This window comes from Megalobrama amblycephala, linkage group LG24 (assembly GCF_018812025.1).
Source record: "Megalobrama amblycephala isolate DHTTF-2021 linkage group LG24, ASM1881202v1, whole genome shotgun sequence".
Taxonomy (NCBI): domain Eukaryota; kingdom Metazoa; phylum Chordata; class Actinopteri; order Cypriniformes; family Xenocyprididae; genus Megalobrama; species Megalobrama amblycephala.
In genome coordinates, this window is record NC_063067.1 from 17444930 (window position 1) to 17465982 (window position 21053).

General features: G+C 37.0%; 1 protein-coding gene across 11 annotated transcripts in view; it reads left to right on the forward strand.

Annotated features, from left to right (window-relative positions):
* The window catches only part of kif1b (kinesin family member 1B), an 86499-nt gene that overhangs the window by 53747 nt on the left and 11699 nt on the right, over positions 1-21053 (forward strand). For 4 of the 11 annotated variants that reach the window (XM_048178236.1, XM_048178240.1, XM_048178237.1 and 1 more), the window contains 17 exons: positions 938-1040; positions 1450-1598; positions 3874-4052; positions 4762-4902; positions 6329-6580; positions 8550-8668; positions 8839-8924; positions 12026-12155; positions 12701-12845; positions 13000-13090; positions 13288-13406; positions 13646-13701; positions 17984-18092; positions 18821-18887; positions 19319-19403; positions 19571-19676; positions 20188-20214. In XM_048178236.1, the coding sequence (XP_048034193.1) occupies positions 938-1040; positions 1450-1598; positions 3874-4052; positions 4762-4902; positions 6329-6580; positions 8550-8668; positions 8839-8924; positions 12026-12155; positions 12701-12845; positions 13000-13090; positions 13288-13406; positions 13646-13701; positions 17984-18092; positions 18821-18887; positions 19319-19403; positions 19571-19676; positions 20188-20214 (1964 nt within the window). The remainder of the gene's footprint in view (positions 1-937; positions 1041-1449; positions 1599-3873; positions 4053-4761; positions 4903-6328; positions 6581-8549; positions 8669-8838; positions 8925-12025; positions 12156-12700; positions 12846-12999; positions 13091-13287; positions 13407-13645; positions 13702-17983; positions 18093-18820; positions 18888-19318; positions 19404-19570; positions 19677-20187; positions 20215-21053) is intronic. The other 7 variants (XM_048178238.1, XM_048178241.1, XM_048178243.1 and 4 more) reach the window with 3 other exon arrangements.

Below are 21053 nucleotides of genomic sequence, written 5' to 3' on the forward strand. Positions count from 1 at the left end.
CAGCTATACACACATTACAGCATATGCTTATAGCAATCACATTTAGATGGGTATTTATCGTGATCATTTCATTATATTACAGCTCTGAGGAGATATGACAGCAGTCAGCCATTAGTTAGTCCTGTGTCTAAAGTGAAATATATACAGTAATGAGTTGGACTTAATTCCAGAGCAATTATTTTATCCATCTGGTGCAAGTAAATTTTCAGCTGTTTGACATTGCCTTTTCAGACAGAACATTTTTAATTTGTTAAAAAACTATGTGGGATAACTAAATCCTGCTTAAATGTCAGAAAAAAAATATAACCACATTTTAGTGAAACATAAGCATATAAAATGCTCTACCCTGAAGCCTTTTTCATTACTTATTAAATATATTATAAATGTTAGTTGCATTTCAGTAGTAAAACGTCTTGACATTTTTTGCACCATTGAAGTTCTTTCTACAGGTTTTATATGTGGCAGTAGGAAACAGACTTTGATTTTTAAATCATGTCTTAGCTGTTATCAGAAATATGTTCTCCCCGTGGTAGAACATCAAAATTGAAACTGCTTTCCAAGTTTTCACTTTTACTTTTGTATATATTAAGCACGATATATGCTTGAGCCACCTGACAACGGTGGTTATATTTGGACAGGGAAGCATTACTTATTTTCAGAAAATAAGTCTATTTGAATATAAATGAATGGGTGTTCATCGTCTGCTTCTGTGTGCAAAATTAGTGCTGTTTAGTTTTAACTTCAGCTAAAGCCATTTAAAAATGTAATTTAAAGTAGTTTTTTAACTATTCCATTGTCATGAACTAGCCAAATGGCACACATTTGTTGAAGCAACAGTGTAACCGTGTAACTTTTATCTCTCCAAGGTTCAGTAAGTGTCTGTAATGCTGATAAGATCGTGTCTGCTGTCCTCTCTCTTCATCGCATTTTCTCAAAGGTTTATGAGAGTAAACTGCAAGAGCTGCAGAAACAGGTGGAGACCCGCTCATTGGCTGCGGAGACGCCTGATGAGGAGGAAGAAGAGGAGGAAGAGGATGAAGGTAGTGTAGTTTGAGTGCCAAAATCAAAATAGGTCGAAATCACAATTTTGACTATTTGAATATTAGTGTTCAGCTACCTTATGGAATGAAATGTACCCCATTGTCAAAAGATGTTAATGTGCAATGTACTGGGACACTGTGTAAGTAGGACATGTTCGTGGATCAACATCATTTGGATCGCATTTCTATCAAACACAGTCCTAACTCTATCTATAACCTCAACCCAACCAAAGCTACCACTACAATCAGAGGAAAATAAATAATAGGCTGATAAGCCCCTACACCCTTCCCAATACCTAGTCTGATGGATTGATTGTTGTTCCAGGAACAATAAGGATGTCCTGCTTGGCAAATTCACAACCACCTACTATATGCTGTGCCATGTTTGACTATTGTTCCTGTATTGCAGTGCCCTGGACCCAGCATGAGTACGAGCTGGCCCAGTGGGCTTTCAGGAAGTGGCGATACCACCAGTTCACCTCCCTCAGAGACCAGCTGTGGGGCAATGCTGTATACCTCAAAGAAGCCAATGCCATCAGTGTGGAGCTCAAGAAAAAGGTACAGCACACAGGTGTCATGTGAAAATGTCAATCATTAAAACATTGAACTATTTTTAACTTGGCATGGTGTGAAACACTGAAAATTCAGCAAGACTCGGTGTAGCAGCCAAAAGGTCCATCTATTGCAGTGGTTCTCAACCAGTGGGCCTCACCACACTTCCAAAGGTGCCACAAGATGATATTTTTAGCTAAAATAGTTAAAAATTGATGTGAAAGATGTGAGGTGAAATCATATATTTCTAATTTTATTTTGTTCCATTAACAACTGCCATTTTTATTTAAATGGCATGATCTTGGACAACCTGGGGATATACTGTATGAGGGGAATTTTAAAAGTGTAATTTTTCCTGACATGGAACAGTCATGGATATTAGTTGTAATAAGTAATTTATTTTTTTTATGATTAATGTAATTTATATATAATAAGAACTCATTCATTTCTGTTGTCCAAAATATATTATTTGGTAGAAATTGCTATTTGTGAGTAAAAAATTTAAGAAACCCTGTAATCACAAACTAAACATGTAATTGTTTTGGTAATAAAAAAACCATAAACCATGAAGAACATTCAGTTATTGGAACTATGAAATTTAATTATAAAAATTATTTATAATTATTTTATTTAAAGGTGCCCTAGATTCAAAAATTGAATTTACCTTGGCATAGTTAAATAACAAGAGTTCAGTACATGGAAAAGACATACATTGAGTCTCAAACTCCATTGTTTCCTCCTTCTTATATAAATCTCATTTGTTTAAACGACCTCCGAAGAACAGGCGAATCTCAACATAACACCGATTGTTACGTAACAGTCGGGGTGTACGCCCCCAATATTTGCATAATGCCAGCCCATGTTCAAGGGATTACACAAGCCAGTATTAACGTCTGGATCTGTGCACAGATGAAGCATCAGACTAGGTAAGCAAGAACAACAGCGAAAAATGGCAGATGGAGCAATAATAACTGACATGATCCATGATAACATGATATTTTTACTGATATTTGTAAATTGTCTTTCTAAATGTTTCGTTAGCATGTTGCTAATGTACTGTTAAATGTGGTTAAAGTTACCATCGTTTCTTACTGTATTCACGGAGACAAGAGCCGTCGCTATTTTCATTTTTAAACACTTGCAGTCTGTATAATTCATAAACACAACTTCATTCTTTATAAATCTCTCCAACAGTGTAGCATTAGCCGTTAGCCACGGAGGACAGCCTCAAATTCACTCAGAATAAAACGTTAACATCCAAATAAATACTTTACTTACATAATTCGACGCATGCATACAGCATGCATGACGAACATCTTGTAAAGATCCATTTGAGGGTCATATTAGCTGTGTGAACTTTGTAAATGCGCTGTAATATAGTCGACAGCTCGTGTGGCAGGGAGCACGTGATTTAAGGGGGCGGCGCCGAGTGTAAATCAGTGCATTGTTAATGATGCCCCAAAATAGGCAGTTAAAAAAATTAATTTAAAAAAATCTATGGGGTATTTTGAGCTGAAACTTCACAGACACATTCAGGAGACACCTTAGACTTATATTACATCTTGTGAAAAAGCATTCTTGGGCACCTTTAATTATTTTAAAATTTGCCACTCCTAATTTCTGTAAAAAAAAAAAAAAAAATTATATTGATAGTCTTTGACAATGGGGGGGCCTTGTAGTCAAAAAGGTTTAGAAACACTAGTCTAGTGCATGTATAACTGCTTCCTGTATGAATGGCCCCTAAAACATTAATTTAATGGTTCCGGACACACAACATGACACAAAACAGTTCATAAATCTGAGTTTGTCATTGTGATGGCAGCTTACCAGTCCATTCTGCTATATTTACATATTCTCAGACAGATTTCTGTTGCTTTACTTATTACCCAAGTGTCATCTTTCAACAGTTGGCTCATTAATGTCAAAAAGAGCACACTTACAGTTTCGTCAGTTCTTTTTCTGTCACCTGCTCTACTTTTGTTTGTTTATGTCTCTTTTTTCAGTTCCAATGTGTATAACCTCATAAAGACCCCTGCTGTGTAGAAACATTTCTCTTCTGGTTTATCATGCGCTCTTTGTATTTATAGCTTCAGTGGTGGCAGGAGTGATTTTTAATGTTTTTCATTATCGATTGGAAATCTTATGCTGTTTTTAGCTTTGTTGCGTTACTTCAGTCTCCACTTAGCAGATGCCAAAAATTAGGTCTGAACCTATAATCTTACAGTCATCAGCTCACATCTTTCCTCCTTGTTGATGACCTTATGTCTGTATCTATTTGTAGGTCCAGTTCCAGTTTGTCTTGCTCACAGACACCCTCTACTCTCCGCTGCCCCCGGAACTGCTACCTCCAGAACCGGAGAAAGAGCGTGACGCTAGGCCTTTCCCTCGAACCGTGGTGGCTGTGGAGGTTCAAGACTTGAAGAATGGAGCCACTCACTACTGGTCCCTGGAGAAACTCAAGTAAGCTTCAGGCTGCCAACCAGCCTGTGAAATATGCAGTTTTGCTAACAGAAGTCTTTTTGTTCTTGTGCAATTATTATTTGGAACCAATCCATTTAGAAATCCCAAAGCTCTATTTTATTTGTTTTTTTAAGTTTACTTTAAATGTTTTTTTTATTTAGACTGTAATTGTTTCTCAGGGTGACATTTATAACAACATTTGCATGGCTCCTCACAAAACCCATGTACGAATGGAAATGAATTCACTGGGAACAAAGAGTTCTGTCATTCAAAGAACTCAGTTTGCGTCTCATGTGGCCAGTCACATGACCATATTGCAACATGACATCCAGCATTATATGCATAATGGCCTGTTTTAACAGTTTAACCAATGTGTTTTTATTTATGTAGTTCATTTTTAGTTTAATTCTCTGAAACAAGTCTATATTTTGCGAAATACTCAAATTATCATTACTGTGCCAAGTGTCAAATAAGAGAATTCCCAACTGATATTTGGGCCGATTTTGTCCGGGTAGTCGGACAAAAACACATTTTCTTTGTAGATGACACTAGTACCTCTACATGCTGACATTACCCAATGTTCCCATGGAAACCAATTACCATTATATTCAAAAGGCTTTAATGTAGAAATTGTAATAAAGTTCATTTAAATTTTGAAAAGAAAGCACACGATTCGCCATCAAGAGTTGATTTTGTCATGCTCTTCCAGGCAGAGGCTGGACCAGATGCGAGAGATGTATGACCGTGCAGGCGAGATGGCCTCGTCCAATCAGGGTGAGGATGGGGAGGGTGCTTTGACTGGCAGTGACCCGTTCTATGACCGCTTCCATTGGTTCAAGCTGGTTGGGAGGTATGCTAATCACTTAACCTTGTTCCTGCGACTTGAGATATGATTGAGCATGTTAACAGAGATCAATTCTTTGTAGGGGTGTAACGGATCGTAGTTGATCCGTGATCCGTACGGACCAGGCCCTACGGTGCAAAGTTTTACCATCATAGAGAGAAGATTTATCATTTGCTCATGTTTCTGAACAATACCAATTTAAACCTTCAAGTGATTTTAAACCATTCAATCACAAGAACAGGCGAAAGAGAACTCATTTCGGTACTCACACGCTGTTTTATGTGCGCACACTCATCCTCTTTCACGCCTCCTTGCGATTAAACTGACACATACACACAAAATTATCACAAAATACCCATCTTGACATGTATTCTCATAAACACAGTCATTTATGTCTGAAATGAATGTAAACAGTTGAGAAAGAAATTGGATATTTATCAGTATATTGGATCCGTGCATTAGGTCTTAAAGTGACAGCAGCCTCTAAATTCCTGCTACTGTTTGTGTCATTAATGTTAATCAAAAAACAAAACACAGCTTTAACAAAGATTAATCTATATTTGATTTATAACAAGGTTACAATTATTGTCACACACAACCCCCTTCATTTTTTTTGGCTGATTCAAAAAAAAAAAAAAAAAGATCCGATCTGTGACTCAAAAACCATAATGTGATCTGTTGCACCCCTAATTTTTTGTATAATATTATGTCCTGCAAATGTGCCTAGAGAAGGTTATTCAAATGCTGTGAATTCTTTACCAACCTTTTGCCTTTTCTTAGTTAAAATTTCTTAGTGTGTTGTGTGTGAGAGAGAGAATTTGTGTTATATTTGTTTGTAAAGAGCTGCTTTCTTAGTGAAAGTGGGAGCCCATAAATCATTTATGACATCTTTGTTTAGTCATTTACACTGTTATTTTTCTTTTCATATTTAAATCATCCTTTTTATTCAGATAATTTTTTTTGTGTGTTTGATTTGCATTTTTTTCCCAATCATTATGTGCTTGTTTTGCTGTGTGCTGGTGTATGTTTATTTATTTCTTAAATGCACTGTTTTCATCCATTTATCATTATTTTTTAAACATTACCTTCATTTCATTTGTAGATTGTTTTTGTTTTTTTTTGTTTCTTTGTGCACATTATATTTCATGTTTCAAATTCATTTTGTGATTTTTTTTTTTTTTTTTTTTTTTTTCTTTCATTTTTTTCCCCATGTTTTATTTCCATAATCAAGATTACCACAGTTTCTATGACCTCTTTTTAAGATTTAAATGCTTATTGCATTAACATAAAGTAAAAAATGAGCAATTATTCATGTACCTGCAATGTTTGTTTTCTATTTCATATCTAAAGTCATGGCCCTTAAATGTAGGTCATTTAAATAATTCTGTAAACTGTTGTTGTGCCTGCATCCTACCCACGCATCTTTTTTTAGCTCACCTATTTTTCACGGTTGTGTGAACGAGCATCTGGCCGACCGCACGCCCTCGCCCACCTTCTCCACCAGTGATTCTGAGATTACCGAGCTGGCTGACGAACGGCAGAGCGAGATGGAGGACTTCATGGATGATGAGGCTTTCGTGGATGACACCAGCTCAGATGCTGGGACCGAGGAGGGCTCTGACATCTTCAGTGATGGGCAGGACCCCTTCTATGACCGTTCCCCATGGTTCATCCTCGTGGGCAGGTTGGTGGTGGCCACTGCTCAGGGGAAACCTGACAAATGAGGGCTGGAGAGAGAGAATGAGTGACGGAGAGAGACGGAGAGAGTTGTGTGGCTCAGTATGCAGCTGTTAATTGGGCTCCATGATCTAAAAATAAGTTATATACATTGAAAATGAAATAAATTGAATTATCTAGTCATGCGAGAGCAGATCTTATCTGAGAAACAGCTCACATGGCTATACCAGATACCTCCTCCTGTTCTCCACAGCCTACATTTAACCTCCATCTGTCTGGTTTGGTTTAACATTAGTGCTCTAAACATTAGCACACATTTGTTTGTTTTCATCCATTGTATTTATTTTAATCGGGCTGTCAATCGATTTAAATGTGTTGTGAACTGATTAAAATGCACCGTTAATACTAGCAAAGAAATGCAAATGTACGATAATTCAATAATACAGGCACTTTCCCAGCACTTTATGGACTTAAAGGGTTAGTTCACCCAAAAATGAAAATTCTGTCATTTATTACTCACCCTCATGCCGTTCCACACCCGTAAGACCTTTGTTGATCTTCAGAACACAAATTAAGATATTTTAGTTGAAATCCGATGGCTCAGTGAGGCCTCCATAGCCAGCAATAACATTTTAACAGTTTAAATATGTTTTTAGTACCTTTATGGATCTTGAGAGAGGAAATGTCATTGCTCCCTATGCAGGCCTCACTGAGCCATCGGATTTCAACTAAAATATCTTAATTTGTGTTCCGAAGATTAACGAAGGTCTTACGGGTGTGGAACGGCATGAGGGTGAGCAATTAATGACAGAATTTTCATTTTTGGGTGAACTAACCCTTTAATATTACGTATGCACAGTTTCTTCTACTGGCCTGCTGCATTTGTTCTTTGCTGGGGTTCACATTAACATTTTTATAAATTACATATTTTACTTGTGGGTAATATTGCACTTAGCCTCAATGGTAATTAAATTTCACCTTACAAGAACGCAAATGAACTTTGTTAAACATCCCATCTGGGTTTATAAATAAATAGTCTGTAAAGAATGTCTTTCCCCATTGACTTTGAAACAAATGCTCACAATTGTGAATTGTAAATATATGTGCTAATGGCTTTAAAAAACATATTTCATTAATCACATCCTTTAACACATTAACCTTTTGATTTACAGCTCTAATTTCTTTATTTTTTGTAACTTATTTATTAATTGTGTTTATATATTAAAATATTAAGTTTGTGTGTATTCATTTATTTTTTATTTCATTTTATCTGTATTCTTTTTTCCTTTAATTTTCATATTCATTCAGTGTACTAAAGTAAAAGCTGTTATTTATCAGTCAATTGTACAAGAGAGATGGATAGAGGAGGATGGCATCATAGTCTGTATGGATGCAGAGGCGCAAATGGACCTGCGTCATCGTGACTTCACTGATGCGCTACAGTGATAGCTCTCCTCCATCTTGGCCTTGAGGCTGCCCACGGGGGGAGGAGGAGCTCTCTGACTGCAAACAGCTCCTGAAATCCAGACTATGTGTGCCCCCTAGCCTCTGAAAATATAAAATATTCTGATACAATCTCTCTTGCAACAAACCAATACATATTTTTTGTTTTATGTGTCCGTACAGCATAATATATGAATTATTTAATTGTTCTTGTTCTTTTTCTTTTGCATTTAATTTCAAGGTTGATGGATTCATTTTCTGTCTTTTGTCATTTAGTGCTGTGTTTTGTTTGTGTCAGCTCTTAGTAAATGTGTCTGACACATCATATCCATTATTCTCCAATGGTGTTAATCAGGGTAATGGAGATGAACCTGTTTCCCCACAGTGAAAGGAAGTCACTGTGCATAACACTGCTCAGCTGTGCATCTCCTGCACCCTCCATACTAATACATTTGGTTCTTTAACATGTTCTGAACGTGTGTGCGTAAGACAGTCTCAGGGTGGTACTATAATTGCTGTTCTTTTTCCTCCAGAGCTTTCGTGTACCTGAGTAACCTGCTGTACCCTGTTCCTCTGGTGCATCGTGTCGCTATAGTAACAGAGAAAGGAGATGTGCGAGGATTCCTGCGAGTGGGGGTCCAAGCCATCGCTGGTGAGCGTTGCTCTATATTAATGAATTAATTAAGATTCTGCTCAGATTTAATTAAGCACAGTTGATATCAATCTGATGTGCTTTGTAAACATTAATTCACTTGATTAAGTTGTTTTTCAACAAATCTGTTACATGTGTGTCCTTATTCTTTGATATTTGTGTTTTTGTAGCGGACGAAGAGGCTCCCGATTATGGATCTGGTGTGCGTCAGTCGGGCACTGCTAAGATTTCCTTTGACAACGAGTATTTTAAAAAGGTACAAGCCAGTCCAGCATTTGAGATTTTTAAGTTATTTTAAAACTGAAAAGAGTTAAGTTTTCCTGTTATTTTAACTTGAGTGGATGTATACAAGGCAAGAAAATATCAATAATTTCTCCCCACAAATGTCAAATATCCATACAGAGGAGGTTAATTAGGCTACTTGTAGAAAAAAGAAGGAAGTCCTGCCTTCCTAAAAGTGTCAGTCACTATATTGACAAATAAATCACCTGGTCTGTTTGTTCTAGAATATAACACTATCCCTAACCTAAGATGTAAAATATTAGTTTTTATTTAGCCTTAATTGAACTAAATAAGCAACATTTATGGTTTTATTTCTTATTTGATGTATGTTTTTGCAGTAAGCTGAACAAACAGTTTTAAAGATTACAGGCTTTCCCTATTCAAGTAGATAGGAGCTGTGAGATATACTGTATAATATTCACAATTCATGTGTATATTATATATTATATTAATGTAAGAAATAATTGACATGCTGTTGAATTATTAGAAAATAATGCACACCCATTATACCTCAGGTGTGCATTATTTCTAATAATTCAATGGACCGGAGTTAATTATTCCACTTATACTATTTTTTCCACACCTCAAGACATTGTTCAGATGTTGTATTTCAAGACATTTGTCAGGTTTTTGTCCTTAAAACACTCTTGTGTGTGGGACTGATTTCATACGCATCTCATCACACGCCTCCGTTGCTAATTCCAAAACGTCATTTTAGAGCTAGTAACGGAGGCTTGAGCCATTGATAGCAGACTAATACAGTTATTAACGCAGTTATGGTAGAGAGAGAGAGTGATTAAGCATGTGTGAATGACCTGAGTCTGTGCGTCTCTCAATAGTGTTCGGCAGCAGCATCCCGACTTATAGCAAAACTGTAAGTTTATCTGCTTCAAGAACAGCGCTGTCAAAATGTCATGTAGCTTTTAAGTTACTAAACTATTTTACTGATAAAATCATCAGAGCAGTGCTGACAACACGTTTCTGTGCAATTGTGTATCTGTACTCTACGTGTGTGCATTTGAGTTGGAAAGAGAGCGAGAGTAAGAGAGTATGTGCTATTGTGATATTGACATGTAATGTGGTCAAGACTTGCCTAGAACTATTTTACCTTGCGTTTCCCTGAAAACAGTTGCACACTTTAGAACTTTCATCAACCAGTCAGATTCAAACAGCCCTGTAGTATAATATATTATGATATGATATACGATATTATTTAAAATATTTAACTAAGTGGCACATTTTAAGGCCTGTTCATAAATACAATCCAATGAAAAAAAATTTCACAAATGTTGAGATTGATACTAAGAGACTGAATATTTGAACATTTGAAGTTTAAAATTTGATCCGTCTCAAGCTTGACATTTGTACTACAGGTGCTGGTCATATAATTAGAATATCATCAAAAAGTTGATTTATTTCACTAATTCCATTCAAAAAGTGAAATTTGTATATTATATTCATTCATTACACACAGACTGATATATTTCAAATGTTTATTTCTTTTCATTTTGATGATTATAACTGACAACTAAGGAAAATCCCAAATTCAATATCTCAGAAAATTAGAATATTACTTAAGACCAATACAAAGAAAGGATTTTTAGAAATCCTGGCCAACTGAAAAGTATGAACATGAAAAGTATGAGCATGTACAGCACTCAATACTTAGTTGGGGCTCCTTTTGCCTGAATTACTGCAGCAATGCGGCGTGGCATGGAGTTGATCAGTCTGTGGCACTGCTCAGGTGTTATGAGAGCCCAGGTTGCTCTGATAGTGGCCTTCAGCTCTTCTGCATTGTTGGGTCTGGCATATCACATCTTCCTCTTCACAATACCCCATAGGGGTTAAGGTCAGGCGAGTTTGCTGGCCAATTAAGAACAGGGATACCATGGTCCTTAAACCAGGTACTGGTAGCTTTGGCACTGTGTGCAGGTGCCAAGTCCTGTTGGAAAATGAAATCTGCATCTCCATAAAGTTGGTCAGCAGCAGGAAGCATGAAGTGCTCTAAAACTTCCTGGTAAATGGCTGCGTTGACCTTGGACCTCAGAAAACACAGTGGACCAACACCAGCAGATGACATGGCACCCCAAACCATCACTGACTGTGGAAACTTTACACTGGACCTCAAGCAACGTGGATTGTATGCCTCTCCTCTCTTCCTCCAGACTCTGGGACCCTGATTTATAAAAGAAAATGCAAAATTTACTTTCATCAGAGAACATAACTTTGGACCACTCAGCAGCAGTCCAGTCCTTTTTGTCTTTAGACGCTTCTGACGCTGTCTGTTGTTCAAGAGTGGCTTGACACAAGGAATGCGACAGCTGAAACCAATGTCTTGCATATGTCTGTGCGTAGTGGTTCTTGAAGCACTGACTCCAGCTGCAGTCCACTCTTTGTGAATCTCCCCCACATTTTTGAATGGGTTTTGTTTCACAATCCTCTCCAGAGTGCGGTTATCCCTATTGCTTGTACACTTTTTTTCTACCACATCTTTTCCTTCCCTTCGCCTCTCTATTAATGTGCTTGGACACAGAGCTCTGTGAACAGCCAGCCTCTTTTGCAATGACCTTTTGTGTCTTGCCCTCCTTGTGCAAGGTGTCAATGGTCATCTTTTGGACAACTGTCAAGTCAGCAGTCTTCCCCATGATTGTGTAGCCTACAGAACTAGACTGAGAGACCATTTAAAGGCCTTTGCAGGTGTTTTGAGTTAATTAGCTGATTAGAGTGTGGCACCAGGTGTCTTCAATATTGAACCTTTTCACAATATTCTAATTTTCTGAGATACTGAATTTGGGATTTTCCTTAGTTGTCAGTTATAATCATCAAAATTAAAAGAAATAAACATTTGAAATATATCAGTCTGTGTGTAATGAATGAATATAATATACAAGTTTCACTTTTTGAATGGAATTGGTGAAATAAATCAACTTGATGATATTTCTAATTATATGACCAGCACCTGTAGTTTGTACAAGGTTTGAGTTGTTTATGCTTATACTGAGACATTTTGATGATCGCTGCCTTTATCTTTTTATTTCCTCTTTTTTTCCCCTCTTTTACTCTACCACCATCCAGAGTGATTTCTCCTCTGTGGTCATGACCCGCTCTGGCCTCTCTTTGGAAGAGCTGCGTATTGTGGAAGGTCAAGGTCAAAGTTCAGAGGTCATCACCCCTTCAGAAGAAATGAACAGAATAAATGACATGGGTGAGTGTGGATGCACATGCCAGCTGGCAACCCCTGAGCTCTGAACAAAACCATTCAGTCTGAGTGAAAAGAAATGCTTACACATCCAGACATTTGATTTACACTGCCTCAGTGTTTTGAAAGCTTTAGGACCAAATCGATTCTTCTAGCAGGTTTTAACAGGTCAATATAAGTGATACAAAGACCATGAAAACGACCAAAAAGATTTAGATGTTGTTTATTAAAACATTAAATAATATCAAATAACTATCAACCTACATTTTTTGCAGTATATATTTATTTTTATAAAATTAGATGATTCTGCACCATAGAAATAGTAGTAGTAAAAAACATTCAGTTTAATTCAGCATCTATGATTTTTTTTTTTATATATTTCTTAAATAGAATTAGATGGTTCTACAAAGTAAGATAAAATTACAGAGAATGCCCAAGAAAATCAGCTAACATCTATACCATCTACAATTTCACATTAACTATGTAAAGATTAATTTACATAAAACAGTCTAATATTATGCATATTTACACATGTTTTTTGTGTCTAAAAGACCTGAAGCTTGGGAACGTGGACCCAAAACTGGGTGATGGTTTGGCAGAGCATCTGGAAGTGGGCAGTATTTTCACTTTCCGCGTCACCGTTCTGCAGGCGAGCAGTATCCCGCCTGAGTACGCAGACATCTTCTGCCAATTCAAGTGAGTCAGCCTGTCTCCATAGCAACCCTTCTTTCCCGTCTCATTGGTCTTTATTCAGACAGAGCACACACACACACACACACACACTTTCACATAAATCACGCAAACGCACAGTCACGCTTCTCTCAGTAATCCTCTCTCATGCTGCCAACAGTTTCCTCCATCGTCACGATGAGGCGTTCAGCACAGAGCCGCTGAAGAACATAGGCAAAGGTGCCCCGCTGGGCTTTTACCACGTACAGAATGTAAGTGTTGAATGCAGCTAAAGAGATCAGGTTTTAAGGAGGAAAATGAACATTATGGTGGTATAACCACCTCAGAGTTGTTCTCATTAAAATATTTCATCAGGCTAGATGCGTATAAAGAATTATGCTTCATTATTGCACATCTTTAGGCAAATATGAATGTGTTTTCAACTTATTTATTCGGTTTTCACATCCAGATCTCAGTGGAGGTGACAGAGTCCTTTATTGAGTACATAAAGACCAAACCAATTGTGTTTGAAGTGTTCGGCCATTACCAACAGCACCCACTGCACATTCATGGACAGGAATTGGTCAGGTAATAACCTGTTGTCCAGTTTTACATATTTGATAAACATTATCTTATGTTTATCATGAAATTATTCACTGTTTTGAGTGCATTTCAGGGACGTAACCACATTAAGGGTGACTTTTCAAATTTGTGTTTTTTAAAGGAATGACATTTTAGAATTGTCAAATATCAAATCTTATATAGTTTTTACAGTGTTGTAAGAGTTCTTTTTGCATGTCTGATTTAATTTTCTTCTTCTCTTGTAGCCCTTCTCAGCCTTCCAGAAAGTACTACCCCCCACCTATGCCTCTGTCTAAACCAGGTATGATGGCAACTGCTATAGAACTCAAAAATGACATCTTCATTTGTCTTCATAAAGAACATTACATGTTCATTAAGTCAGCTTGAAGGGTCTTAAATTTGCATAAGTAACAATAAAGCAATTACTTAAATAATCCTCGCCCAGAGCACGTATGCTCCTCTATCTCCCCTCTAATTATTAGTGTAATTCATTACAAGATTCATTAAACAAGGAGCTACCTCGATTCGCAATAATGCTGTAATCTCTGGCTCTTTTGTTTGATACGGTTATCTCCTCTCAAAAGGACTCCGGATCCCATTTATGCGGCAAGTCAGTTTGAAAGACGCAGCTGTCAGCCGTTCCTGTCCAGACTGTTGTTTTTTGATAGAGAACAAATCTCCCTTTGCGACCAAAAATAAAACAAAGGCTGCAGCCTTGAAGTGTCATCCATTCTGATGGCATATTGATCTTCACCTAGAGCTGTCAGTCTTTTATATTGCAATATGAATCTAGAGGTGCTACAGCTCAGCTGGGGATAATTGGAAAAAGCTGTAGTGCTGTTTGTGATTTATAGATTGTAGATGCAGTGTGTTTAAAAACCTCCAACACCTGTCATATGTATACAGTCTCATTTAAAGAACTCTTGAAATTGTTTGAAGTCCCCAGGTGCCATTCAGACATTTTTAAAAAATATTCTTATACAGTTGCAAGGTATTTATGAGGATTGGACAAAACAATGTGAACACCTGGACAATAGGCGATTATTTTTTTATTTAGGGTGTTTCATCAGCGTCTGCCTTTAACCCTTAAATGCATGACTGTTTCGCCAATCATTATTACATATTCGGGTCTTTATCGACCCGGATCTATATCTAACACGGAAGGATCTCTACCTGTCGTGATAATATAAAACTCCTCTGATATTAGAGTAACAATTACAGAAGAATAAAATAAATCATATTTTGTTACCTTTTGAAGCTTGAAAGGGCTCCGTTTGAGCAGATGTTTTATGCCATCATCACTGTCCTCGTCAGAGCTAATTTCCCAGTACATTCAGCAAATAATGGGCTAGTTTTATATTTGAGGTCACGAATATGAGCCCAATTGCAATCTCAAACATATTCTCAGAACTATATAATTGTCAACATATTCAAAATCAAAATTTCGATCGCTAACAGCTTCACCAGATCCATCCAGTAACAGTTACAGTCATATTTGATTGCGTTCAGTACTTGCTCTGCAGTAAATCTCTGAGCCATTTCATGTTTCTCTTATTATTTCGTTTTCTGTCTAAATGAGTCGTCACTTCAGCATTGTGTATCAGACATTGCCACCTTGTGGAATAAAGGTGAATTGCACTTATTCTGTCATCTAAGATTCAATTATTGTTGTGCAGAAAAAATATATGTACACTCATACACACCTCGGGTCGTTTGCGACCCTATACAATTTTTACAAAAAATGAATACAAAAATAGGCATTCTTTTATCATTTTATGATTTTTTTTCTTGTTATATTCTTTATAATGAATTGATTGAGGAATACCAAGAAAGTTGATGTCTAACTTTAAAAAATGAATGAGGAGGAGGGTAATGAATGACGTCCCGGGTCACTAAAGACCCGAGGTATGCATTTAAGGGTTAATACAGCTTTCAACCTTCTTAGAATTGATTTTGAATGGTCACCAGCTAATTTAAAATGAACTATAATATATTTTTATCTTTCTTTAAAATAATTGCCATTAAGTTTGATGCAGAGATATTTAGTATAGTCCCCCTATGGTGAAAATCAAGTTTTTAATGTTGTTTATATGTCTATGTGGTGTTTTTAATATGCTTTAAGACTAACTGTGTGCAAATTCAATGCGGTTTGAAATAGCTGGTGTTTCTTCCGTCACAAACTATCTTATAACCAATCACGTCAACGTGCTGGCAGGCTTTAGCATATCATTAACTATGACCGACGTAAAGCAGTGGAGTATCAAGAGAAGCCAGGTTATCCCGGTATATTTTTCTGTTGATATGAAAAAAAATGGGTAGATTTAGCAATATAATGGTTGTATGATGTATATATTACGATGTTATGATGAACTATATGCCTTTCTCCACTGACGTTCTGAGTTGTTCAAAGCGTTTCTAAGGATACTGATTGTTAGAAGGCAGCTGTCTGACTTAGAGATGGCGAAAACATGATTTGTGTAGCATTAGCAACACATTATTAGCTGTTTGATAATGTAGTCAAGCAAAAGGCTAATCATATTAATTACCGTTATGTGTCCGATGCTGTAAAGAGCGATACCATTTTGCAGCGTTGACCGAGTGGATCTCTGAGCTGGTGGGAGTGAGTGGAGGCGGGGCTAATTAGCATATTCATGGATTCCATGTATGCTAAATGAAACAAGGGTGTAGCGTTACATTCAAGCTACTTTAAGACACAACGGTTTTTTTCAAAGGAAAAAAACGTTAAAATATGTCATTTTTGTGATCAAAGATTAGTTTTAAAGGTCCCGTTTTTCGTGGTTTTTTTGAAGCTTTGATTGTGTTTATAGTGTGCAATATAACATGTGTTCATGTTTCGCGTGTAAAAACACAGTATTTTTCACATAATTTACTTATCTGTATACCGCTGTTTCCACTGTCATAAAAACGGGCTGATGACTTCCTTGTTCTATGAAGTCCCTCCTTCAGAAATACGTAACGAGTTCTGATTGTGCCAGCGGTTCCTGTGTTGTGATTCGACAGCAGTTTAGGCGAACCTTGCCCGGAAAGGTCACGCCTCTTACCATAACGTGGAGATGCACGCGCTCAGTGTTATTGTAAACATGTCTTTAATTTTACCCTATCAATTTGAGCCGGAATCAGACCCGGTGATTGGACTGCGGGATGAAAATAACAGCGTTTCGACGACATGGCGACAAACACACTCTACAAACGCAACTCTTGCGTATTCCTGTGGGCGGAGGTTAGTCAAAAAACTGTTTTAGTGACGTCATTAAAGAAGGAAGTAGAGGGATGTAGTCCAAACTGGCCGTTCGATGTAGGCGACTTCTGTTAAATAAAATATCTCGCTTGGCATTGAACTTTGAGCTTTAAAATTTTACAGATTTTATTTATACTCTAACAAAAAACATTACACACTAACTAAAGTTTGAAACATGGGATCACGAAGAACGGGACCTTTAAGGGATAAAATTATTGACTACAAGTGGACTTTAAGTGTCCAAATACATTTTGGGCCCCTACATTCTTTATCTTTTCCCTTTCTCACATATAACTCCATCTTTGTCTTTTTTATTTCAATCCACATCCTCACCACTCTCACCTGGGTCATCCGCCCAGACCATGCACGTAAGATTGAGTTGATCAGGTACCTGATGAGCGGGTACGTGCACGGCCAAGTGTTGGACACGCTCTCGGAGCACGCAAACGCACTGGCTTCCACTGCCGTCGCCAGTTTGGAGGAAGGGGTAGATGAGTTGTCCCACTTCCCCTTCCTCCCCATACCCAACAGCCCCGTTCTCAGAGTGCCCAAACACGACGGTTGGTACAGAGCCTCAGAGGCGCATAGTAGTTTAGATTGATAGTGATTGGCTCTGTGCTGTGCTTTAATGTACTGTGACCAAGTGTAGTCCATCTTCCCTACCCAATGACAGAATCCAAAGTCGACGTTCTTTTAATATTCCTGATGCCAAAGATAAGCTATAAAAGCTTTTCCTTCAGCTGCTGTGTTTTTAAGTGTCACTCTCCCTTTTTTTTCCTTCCCTGGTTGATCTAGACTGCAATGACAGCTGCTTTGTGTCTCCTTTTGAAACAGTAGTGCTAATTAAATCATGTTAGGTGTTTTCCATATTCTCTTGCTAGCTTCCCTCAAGATTTTTTTTTTTTTTCACAAATTACGAACATCAAGTGTTTTTCTTCCATCTCTGTGCATAAGATTTCCTGCAGCTTTTTCCCAGCACAATTGTCTCCCACCTAAAAAAAAAAAAAAATACAGGCCGCTGCAGGAAATGGAGTGCCGCCCCTTAGTTGCAGTTTTAGGAGCACATCAGCTGTATTGATTTTCCCGATGTAGTATAGAGTTTCTTGTGGCCGATTTTCCAAAGTCTACATAATGACCCTCCTTTAAGCTGATGCTTTGTGTTTTCTCACATTACGTGACTCATGCGCATATTGTTTTTCTGTCATGTTCAGCATTTTTTTAATAGAACTTGGCCTTTTTAGTAAAAAAAATTAGGCTAATTTAAATACATCAGCCATTTGGTGCTCCATATTCCCGCCCTATTTATATTCCACTTACCTTGCAGTGCCAGCCACCAAACTAAACACCATTACCAAGTCCAACCTGGGTCAGTGTGTGAGCAAGTATGACCTGCTGGCCTGGTTCGAGATCAGTGAACTGGAGCCCACTGGAGAGTAAGTGAACCATATTGACATCTACATACTGGCCTAAAATTTCTGGTTAAAATATTTTTACTCAGTCATCTCCTTTAGCAGCATTTAAAGAGAATTTGTATATTTAACAGGGTTCATACAAGGTGCTTAAAGTGCTTGAAGTACTTGAATTTGATTTTTTTTTTTAAATTTAAGTCATGGAAATCCCTTGAAAACAGCCATATTTATGAAAAGCGCTTGAATTATTGAAAGACGATATATATGAAATTAGTGTTTCATTTTATCGATAAAACAATCTTTTCACACCAAATTAATGCTGCAGCCCGTCATTTAGAGCCATTTCACATGGCTATTATGAGCATAATATTGCTCATATAAATATCCAAGTACAGTATATGATACAGCTTTCATTCATGGGGAAAAAATCAGTTTGAATAAGGAAAGCGATATCTTTGTCATAGTATCCTTTCAATGGTTAAAGTTACCACAGTCATTACATGTGCTGCACTTTTTTTGTACCATTTTTGTTTCATTATTTTTATTTATCTATTTACCTTTTTTAGAATTTAAAAAAGTTCTTGTTTGATAAGTGAGATCTCTGATTGTAGTCCTTGAAAACCAAAGAAGTAGTGCTTGAAAAGTCCTTGAAAGTCCTAGAATTTCATTTTACAGTATCTGTACGAACACTGATTTAAAAATGTTGCTCTAAAGGCTGTTTGTATATATAAACCATGTGTTGTTTATTGTAGGTATATCCCAGCAGTAGTAGATCACACAGGAGGTCTTCCCTGTCATGGCACGTACCTTTTGCACCAGGTATTTATTCTGGCTTTCACTAATAGGAGTATAAATCATGGATAGTAGTAACAATGATATATATATATATATATGGAGGAACTGGAGAAACAGTATTGTACTGGAATGATGACAAAAAATAGGCAAAAAAAAACTATTGTATTTTGGATAACGCATGTATGCATAATAAATTGGATAATATAATAGCACTTAAGATTGAATTTTTACTTCTGTTATCAATGCTTTCGATTTTCATAGATGTCTGCATTGCAATGCACTCTGGTCTTGTGTTCTTCTGTCTCTATGTACTATTAATATTAAATTCTCTCTGCATTTGCAGTCAGGAAATCTGTCGTTTAGCCTAAGGATCATGTTCACTGTCCTTAGCCAAGGGCATATAAATGATTCAAATTGAGATTGCTTTTAGTAACCTGTGTTGCTTGTATTTTCAGGGCATCCAACGTAGAATAACAGTCACTCTGATCCACGAGAAGGGCAGTGAGCTGCACTGGAAGGACGTCAGAGAGCTGGTTGTTGGTCAGTACAAATTGTGTTCTGAAATCTTAAATAGAACATCTAATTCCTATTAGCACAGCTGGAATGCTGTATCGGCCAATCAGCAGCCAGGACCGTAAAACATCAGCTTTATAAAGTGTATTGTAAAGGCTACAGCCATCTGACATTGATTATTGCGTCTGCTGTAGGTCGAATCAGGAATAAACCAGAAGTGGATGATTCAGCTGCAGACGCAGTCCTGTCTCTCAACATCATCTCAGCTAAAAACTTGAAATCTTCCCACAACTCCAGCAGGTATGTTGTGTTCGCTCTCTTCAGTCGACGACCTAAGCACTTTTTCTCAGTAAAGGGCCTATTAAATCAAGTATTAAGTTCAATTTATCTGTCTGCAGTCAGTGGCAGGCCTGCAAATGCTCTACTCACCTAATGCAAATGAATCTACCTAACTGCTTAGAATTCAGGAGAGCATGTTGAACATGAGTCACCGCTGGCGTCAGTGAGAGGGAAAAATCCTGCAGGGATCAAGAGAGCCATCTAGTGGACCAAAAGACAAACAGCAATTTAACCAATAAGCACAGTGCCCTGTACAGCTCTATATCTTATTTTGAAAATGTGCATGTTGTGTTCTTTTAATGATGCCGGTTTGCTTTATTCTCTCTTTTGCTCATTTATTTCCTTTGCCAGTTTAATCTGAATGCTGCTTTTTGTCTTATGATTTTCTGTTGCCTGACTGTTTCTGCTTGTTTTGTCTCTCTTTTTGTTCTCGTCCTTTTCCTGCTGCGGTTGGACTCTTGGTTTTGCTCAGCCTTTGTATTGATAGCGATATTGCTAGGTATCAGAACCACCTGATCATAAAGCATTTTTACCATCAAAGTGCTTTATGAGACGTTTGTGATCTGTAGGCGTAACGGTAGCAGACCTATGTACTGCATCTGTGTCAGTGTTTTTCTGCTTCTCTCTTAACTCATTCTACATAATAGTATGAATTAAGGTGAAGTATTACTCTTGAATATGCAAAAAAGAATCAGTAAATGCAAAATCTAAATTTGATTTTATTGGCCCTTGCCATTTAAACTTTTGATATATGGAAATTAGGCATCACATTATCACATGTAAAAAAAAAAATTGCATATTAAGTGACTTAGACTCGACATTTGTTTAAATATAATCATCAACAGACCAAAACTCAAACCCTTTTGTTATATGCAATAATGTAATGTTTGTTTTAATGTGTATGTAAATGATGAACATACATTTCCCCCTTTTTTTAAAGATAAAATGGTCTATTAAATTGGCAAAATTAATATATAATATGATATGAGATGTATTATGTTTTCTATGTTACTCTAAGACAACCTTTATTTAATGAAATGTATAATATATTTATAATATAAAATGTATTTATATGTTTTTTTTTTTTTTAAAAAGTCATTGCTTTTGCATGTAGTATCTCACCTTAAAACTATTAAGTAGATGAGCTGTTGCCACCACATGTCTTTAACAAAGAAAGCAAAGCTCCTGAATGAATGTAGATCTAACATTTCATTTGATTATACTCTACATTCACTGTATTATTATATTTGGCTTGTTAGCAGCTGAAATCTGAAATAATGAGTCTAGATACAGACGCAGACAAGCCTTTGTGAATCTATGTGAAATAAGGAGGAGAAA